General features: G+C 51.3%; 1 protein-coding gene across 1 annotated transcript; it reads left to right on the plus strand.

Annotated features, from left to right (window-relative positions):
* The first annotated feature begins 6,903 nt into the window (after window positions 1-6,903).
* LOC102999170 (spindle and kinetochore-associated protein 2-like) lies at window positions 6,904-7,182 on the plus strand. Its single transcript, XM_057529761.1, has one exon. It carries the CDS (start codon window positions 6,904-6,906, stop codon window positions 7,180-7,182), a length of 279 nt encoding a protein of 92 aa, XP_057385744.1.
* The last annotated feature ends 1,037 nt before the right edge of the window (window positions 7,183-8,219 follow it).

An 8,219-nucleotide genomic window follows, 5' to 3' on the forward strand; every position in this document is an offset into this window, starting at 1 on the left:
TCCCTGCCCTCCCAGGACCCAGGGTCTCCCTGGGGCTGTGAGGCATCTCCACTGCCCCTCCCTCGTCTGCTGCCCTCTGGTCTGGCCTTGACCTCCCTCCGCAGATTAGGGGCTGGTCTGGAATTGAGCACACATCACAGTGAAGTGGTGGGCGGTCACAGCTGGTCAGTCTGTCTTTCTGTCCCTTCTCATCCAAAGATTCGGAACGGTACCCACTGTAACGGGCCTTCTTCCCAGTATTCAAAGCATCACCATGTGGTCTGATTTCGTTTTTCCTCCCAATGGAATTGGACTTGGTTCTGGAAACATGATGCATTTTATTCAGTATTTTATTGACCAAAAGCATCTCTTTGGGATCAAGAGATCTTTGGAAACCCACAATGTTCAAGAAAAACATTCAGCCGTCTTAGACACATCTCTTGTCATTTGCCTCTGGACTTTTTATTCCTTTAGCCCAGAATAATATTTATTCTTTGCTTCATCTGACTGAATCACAGTGAATATTTATACCTTGAACCAAGCACACAGCAGAGAATGCGAGGCTTGGGGGATTTTTGCAAAGCTGTCCTGGTTAAGGGTCTTGCAATCCTCCCAGAAGTTTATTCTCCTGGTGTAAATCTGACTCGGAGATTTCTCACAGCTCTCCGTGCTCAAAAGCCTCTCATTCTCTGGCACTTGGACCCGAGCATTCGGCTATTCGACAGCGGGATAAGCACGTGAAGGGCGCTGCCTTCCTGCTCCCTAGGGTCTGGCCCCTCTGCCGCCGTGATCAGAGGTTTGCAGCCGGACCTTGGCTTCTCTTCCTTCCCAGCCCCCAGCCTCCATCCTGTCCCTGCCAGAGATGTAAGGAGAAGGAAGCTCAACCCAGTTGGTTTTCAGCTTGTCTGTCCACTCTAGGGAGGAAAGGAGGAGTCAGCTTAGTGGGGGAGGCCAGGGTCAGCCCTCGCAGGGTCTGGCATCTGGCCGGCCTCTGGGGTCCAGCCCCTCCGTCTGTCTGGATGGTGCCTGAGGTCTTCTGCCTTGGGTTCCCGCTGTTTGCGCAGCCTGAGAACAGATCTGCGCCCCCTCACTCTGTGCCCCAGGAGCCTCCCTCAGAGTAGGAATTCTAGAAACACCCTTTCTGTAAAGCTGAATGAGTGAAGGAACCCGCAACAGGGTGGAGAGCTGAGATTGCAGGGCTGTACCTGAGGAAAAACAAATGTGACCTTTCTTGTTTTCAGCCTCTGCATTTGCCTGGAGCTCTGCTTAATTCAACCTTTTTTTTTTTTTGAATGGGGAGGGGAAACACTCCGCTTTCTCAATCCAGTTAAAGAGGCACCTGTATGCCACTGGGCTGGGCTCACCTGTCAAGCTCACAGGATGGGGAAGAATCCACCCTTGTCCCCACAGAATCTGCCCTCTCGACTGAGGTCTGGAGGAAGGAGGAAATGTGGGGTGCAAGTGCCCGACCACAGCGGGTGTGTAGCTCAGGGCACAGATCCCCTTCTCGCCTAGGCCCACCTCCATGCTGTCCCCAGGCCCCCGTGGAGGAATTTGGGGGAGGTGAGCCTGCAGGAATCATTCAGCAGCTGCATCCCACGCTAGAGCGCAGGGCTCTGTGAGCGGTGATTTGGGCCCCTCTGCCTGCACCCTACCTCTCTCAGGAGTCTCGTTGCCTCTCTGGGACCTTGCATCCAGGTCCTTCAAGGTCTGTCCTCTCAAGGTAGAGTGTCATTCCCATTTTACAGATGAGGACAATCAGATTCAAAGAGGTCAAGCGACATGCCCAGGTTCACACAGTTGGAAGGCTGCAGAGCCAGGCCTCAGCCCTCCTGGTTATGCAGTGCTGTCCCCACCACCGTGAGAGGGCTCCTGTGCTGGGGACACGCCAGCAGGGGTGACAGGAGCAGCTGGGGTGACAGGAGCAGGCGGCGTTCGAGCTGGGCCTTGAGGGGTGGGCAGCATCTCAGCAGATGTAGAAAAGGTGGGAAGAGGGCAGAGGGCACAGAGAGAGTGAGTCAGAGAGACAGGAAGTGCAGGCCAGGCCTCAGGGGAGGCTGATGGCCCGGGAGGAGCCCAGGTCATCTGAAGAGGCAGCCCCCGTGTCTGACCCGCCAGTCCCCTCTGAGGCAGGACAAGCTCCTGAGGCATCGCTCACCATTAGCCAGTGCAACTCCAGCTTTACCAACTGTCCCAGCCAAAGCCTTCGGCTTTATGTCAGGGGAAGGTCACAGTGGCCCATATAACCTCACTCTGCTACACCGCTGTGGGCAGCGGCCCTCTCTGAACTGTGGTCTATGCAATAAGGACCTTTGCGGTAATTTGCAAGGAGAAAAAAAAGTGGCTTATACAAAAAAAAAAAAAAAAAAAGGAAATTATTGGTGCCTTTTGGGGAAGGGCGGGGATAGATCCGGTACTTCCAGTAGAGCTTGATTCAGAGGCTCACGTGATGCCATCAGGAGAGAGGCAGCTCTTGGCTCCACCTCTGCTGAAGGTTGGTTTCATTGTCAGGTCCCAGCAGCTCAAGATTCAGGCCATCCTTCCTGTTGTTAGGTCCAGTAAGGAACGTCTGACCCAAAGATCCTCTGGAAAGGCTCATTTCATGTCATTGCTCTGCCTGGGACATTTACCCCTCCCCAGTGAGAAGCTCACGAGTCCCATGGCCGCCATGTTGCTAAGCTGGATCTAACCCCCCCCCTCCCCGCCCAAAGTTCATGGTCTAGGAGTGGGGGAGGGGTGCTACTCCAGAGGGTAATTAGGGTACTCCTTCCAGGGGAAGCGTGCAGAGGAAAGATGGAGAAAAACAGAGGCTCACCCTACACACAATACATTACAAAACCCATTCTACCAAAGTTGGTTCTCACCTGGTTTGGGGAACCTGGAGGAGAGACAATGACCTTGAAAACGTGCAGCCCTCTCAGCATGGCCTGAGGCCAGGCTGGGACACCAGGCCTGCCTGCTAGAGCAGCCAGCTGCTAACCAAGCCAGAGGATGGGCACAGATCATGCCAAAGGGGAGCCACACTTGAATTTCAGGGTCAGAAGGTGAGAGGTCAAAGCAGGGGGTCAGGGCAAGGTGGGATCAGGCCCTCGGCACCCTAAGCACCGGATCGGGTGGGACGCAGTGTAACACATCCGCCTAAATCTCAAGTTTCCATCTTTTCTCTACAATGGCGCCACTTTGAAAGGAGCCGGTGGTAGGATCCCTCAGTTGCTTTTTTTTCCTTTCCTTCTCTAGCCTTCAAATGATTCCAGAGCCCCAATTTTGCCTTGGGCAACCCACATCAATCCAAGTTAAAAAGACTTCCAAGGGCTTCCCTGGTGGCGCAGTGGTTAAGAATCCACCTGCTAATGCAGGGGACACAGGTTCGAGCCCTGGTCCGGGAAGATCCCACATGCCACAGAGCAACTAAGCCCGTGCGCCACAACTACTGAAGCCCACGCGCCTAGAGCCCGTGCTCCACAACAAGAGAAGCCACCGCAAGGAGAAGCCCGCGCACCGCAACGAAGAGTAGCCCCCGCTCGCCGCCACTAGAGAAAGCCCGCGAGCAGCAACAAAGACCCAACGCAGCCAAAAATAAATAAATAAATTTATTAAAAAAAAAAAAAGATTTCCCCAGAGCATGTTTTCTCCTGTAAGACTGGCCACAGAAACTACTCTAATAGGGAAGATATGAGCTCACCACCTCATCCCCTACCTGCATCTTCCCTTCTCTGCCTCAGCTGCTGAATTAGGGGCAGCTGGGGCTGCCTGGTCCTCTGTCTTGTGCAAATTAGAGAAAAAAAAATAAAACAAAACAAGGAACATTCCTGGGGCAGATGCAGCCCCCCATCAGGGTACAAGGTCTGAAGCAGGGCACACACAGGCTGGATTTCAGCACCCACCGCATCTCACCCAGGAGCCCTTGGACAGGGCACAACCTGCAGAGTTGTCCGTGGCACTTTTGGTAGGTTACAGGAAGGGGAAGGTCCCCGACCCCAGCACACCAGCACCCAGAGGGGAGGCAGAGAGAGGGGGCTGATCCCTCTGGCACCCCCTCCCCAAGGTAAAAGACTCCACTGATGGAGACAAATATAATTGTCATTAAAACAAATCATCAGGTTTTTTTTTATTTGGCAGAAGCATGGCACTCTGTAGCTTTCAGCGAGTGGTCACCCTCAGTTTCTCTTTTGATCCTCTCAAAAAAACCTGTCGGGTAAAGGGGCAGATATTTCTCACTTCCTTTTTACAAATAAGGAAGCTGGGATCTAAGGGGTTGATCTGCTTATCCTCGTCTCATGGCTAGCAGGAGGCAGAGCCAGAAATACAAGCCAGGCTTGTTGAAATCGAATCCAGGGCTCTTTTATTTGTTTCTACTCTGTGTTAAAATTGAAATATCTGACCTGTCAGGAAATCCTGTTAGCTTTACCTCCAAAATACTGCATATCCAGAATCTGACCACTTCTCATACCCTCGCTGCCACCATCTCTCGCCTGAATTATTGTAACAGCCTTGTAACTGATCCCCTGCATCTGCCCTTGCCTTGCAGGCTGCTTTCCACACAGCCACCAACTGATGTTCTCTTCTTAAAACTTGAGGTCATGTCATGTGTCTGCTTCAAACCTTCCAGTGGCTTCCCTTCTTTCACAGTGGTGCAGAAGGCCACGCCCACACCCTTCACTGGCCTCATCCCCTGACATCCCCCCTCTGCCCACTCAGTTCCAGCCACCCTGGCTTCCTAGCTGTTGGCTTCCACTGCAGGGCCTTTGCACATGCTGCCTTCTCTGCCTGAACATCCTCCAGCACTGCCGGGTGCTCTCTCTCTCTTCTTCAGGTCTTACCCTAATGTTACTTTCCCAGTGAGGTCTTTCTTGACCACTCCGTTGAAAATGATGGCTCCCCACCACCCCATACTTCCTTTCCTTTTCTCCAGAGCCCTTTCCGCCCGTGTCACTCCATTCATCAGTTTTTCCAAGCTAGAATCGTTCCTGCAGGGCAGGGAGTTTGTCTGTTTTCCCAGCCCTAGAACAAGGCATAGCAGGTGCTCCCCAAATGCTAAGGGAGTGAAAGACTGAATACACTGCCCTGGTGTGGGAGGCAGCTTGCTGTCCTTTCTTCACAAGGACAGATGCGGTGGTGGTGTAATAAGATGCCCTCTGAATAGCAAGTGTGGAGAAAGAAAAGTCTCCCTTCCTGGAGTGGTGGCCCTTTGCAGCCAGTCCCCTGGCATTCAGTTACTTCCTCACCCAGCACTGAGTAATGTAACCTGGTGACCTTTTGGAGACCCACACCTGAGAGACTCTTTTGTTAGGGCAGAACCGTATCTCCTGGAACCTTTTTTTTTTTTTTTTTTTTTTTAATTTATTTACTTATTTGGCTGCATTGGGTCTTTGTTGCTGTGCACGGGGTTTCTCTAGTTGCAGCAAATGGGGGCTACTCTTCTCTGTGGTGCACGGGCTTCTCATCGCGGTGGCTTCTCTTGTTGCGGAGCACGGGCTCTAGGTACGTGGGCTTCAGTAGCTGTGGCACGAGGGCTCAGTAGTTGTGGCTCACGGGCTCTAGAGCGCAGGCTCAGTAGTTGTAGCTCACGGGCTCAGTAGTTGTGGCACACAGGCTTAGTTGCTCCACAGCATGTGGGATCTTCCCGGACCAGGGCTCGAACCCGTGTCCCCTGCATTGGCAGGCGGATTCTTAACCACTGCGCCACCAGGGAAGTCCTCTTGGAACATTTATTTTAAATTTTTTTTTAAGTTTCTAGGAACTGAGCCTGTCAGAAATCTTCAGATTCCCCTTGCTTTGTCCCCACTTGTCTGACATGCTCTGGGGAGAGGAGAAGACAAAAACGGAGGCCAGGAAAGGAAACAGGGGTGGCTTGGATGGAGGACCGGGGTAAGTGGACCTCTTCGTCTTCCCTGAGTGGCGCCCCCTTGGGGATGAGGAGGGCTGGGCCAGCCGCCCCGGCAGCCTAAGCAGCAGCCACTCAGAAGCCCCGGAGCAGGTACCTCTCAGCACGGAGCCCCCAGATCCTGTGCTGCTCTTAGGGTCCCTGCTGCCTGGATTCGGGGGGAACGGGGGCTTTCAGGTGCCAGGAAGAGGCAGTAAAGCAGTGGAAGAAGACAATAAAACCCAGCATATGTCCTCACAGCCAGGCGGAGAGGCAGATGCCTAAAGGGATGGTCAGGGGCAGTGGTGGATGGCAGAGGAACCGGGGGGCAAGGTGAGGTGAGGTGACAGCGCCTCCTCCCCATCAGCGCGGCCCTCGGGAATCCCCAATGAGGCCTTGATTTCCTTGATCAATTCCATAAAAACATGCTTCACAGCATGTTTCCCATGTTCACGGCAGCATTATTCCCAACAGCCGAAACATGGAAGCAACCACTGTCCCTGGACAGACGGATGGATGAACAAAATGTGGTCTATACATACAGTGGAAGAGGATTCAGCCTTAAATTCAGCCACTTGCTTCAACATGCATGAACCTTGAGAATATTAGGTCAAGTGAAATATGCCAGTCACAAAAGGACTACTACTGTGTGATCCCACTTATACGAGGGGTTTAGTCAAATTCATAGAGTCAGAAGGTAGAATGGAGGTTGCCAGACGCCAGTGGAGAGGGGAATGGGGACTTGTTTAGTGAGTGTGCAGTTTCAGTTTGAGATGAAATGTTCTGGAGACAGACGATGATTATGATGGTTGCACAACAACGTCAATATACTTAATGCCATTGAACTGTGCACTTAAAATGGTTAAAATGGTAAATTTTTTTTTTTGGCCGCACTGCACGGGGTTGTGGGATCTTAGCTCCCAAGCCAGGGATTGAACCCGCGCCCCCAGTAGGGAAAGCGCGGAGTCCTAACCACTGGACCGCCAGGGAAGTCCCTTAAAATGGTAAATTTTATTTATATTTTACCACAATTAAAAAATGGGGGAGGTCAACTATTCAACATGGAGGCGGAGGTCGATAAGCTGGAACTGATGAAAAATCCGGTTACACCCTTAAAGGAATTGTCAGCAATAAAGTCTCGCTATCAAACTTTGCATGCACGCTTTAAACCAACTGCTGTCAAGCATAAAGAGACTAAGAGCCGCATGTGTGCTACTTTCAATAAGACTATGACCTTGATACAAGAACTACAAAAGCAAACAGACCTGAAGCTGTTACCACTGACTGACGAGGAGAAAACTGCGGCAGAGCAATTAAGAGCTCACATGTCAGACTTATGATGAAGAAACGGAATTGCAAAAGGGAACTCTAATGGGGAAGAGATCAATTCCAGAGAGATTTAGGAAGCTGTCTTGTTAGCATCTGATGACTGTTTGTGGCGGGATGACAAAGGAGATTGGGCTTGGGTTACTGGATAGTGATGCCTTCCACGAGAGAGGGGAATACAAGAAGGGCAGATATGGTGCTCATAATGTTCAGCCAAAGGGATGGAATGGAAATAAAGAGTTTTAAAAAAATTTTTTTTAAAAATGGGGGAAAAAACACTTCAAAATTCAGCTGCTTAGGAGAATGTGTGTTTGGATGCATTTTCCCTGCAAAATCTATTGGCCAGGTATTTATTTGGGAGAGGGGCATAGCACAATGGGCAAGAGGATCAGTTTCAGAGACATATTTCCTGAACTGAGACTCCCAGCTTCTCACCCGGCAGGCACGTGACCTCGGGAAAGTCAGTGCCTCTATGTGCCTCATTTCCTCAGCTGTAAAATGGGGATAATGATAGTACTTACCCCATACGGCTTGTTAAAAAGGTAAAAAGGGGTAATGTGTTAAGCGCTCGGCACAGCTCCTGACATACAGCAAATCCTCCAAACAAATGTTCACTCTCATTAAAGCTATATACTGTGCATAAAAGAACACAGGAGGGACTTCCCTGGTGGTGCAGTGGTTAAGAATCTGCCTGCCAATGCAGGGGACACAGGTTCGAGCCCTGGTGCGGGAAGATCCCACATGCCGTGGAGCAGCTAATCCAGTGCGCCACAACTACTGAGCCTGCGCTCTAGAGCCTGTGAGCCACAACTACTGAGCCCTCGTGCCACAACTACTGAAGCTTGCACTCCTAGAGCCTGTGCTCCGCAACAAGAGAAGCCATGGCAATGAGAAGCCTGCGCACCAGAACGAAGAGTAGCCCCTGCTCGCTGCAACTAGAGAAACCCCGTGTGCAGCAACGAAGACCCAACGCAGCCAAATATTAATTAATTAATTAATTAAAAAAAAAAAAAAAGAACACAGGACTTCACAGGAAAAGCAGTTACCCAAT

This window comes from Balaenoptera acutorostrata, chromosome 1 (genome assembly GCF_949987535.1).
Source record: "Balaenoptera acutorostrata chromosome 1, mBalAcu1.1, whole genome shotgun sequence".
Taxonomy (NCBI): Eukaryota; Metazoa; Chordata; class Mammalia; order Artiodactyla; family Balaenopteridae; genus Balaenoptera; species Balaenoptera acutorostrata.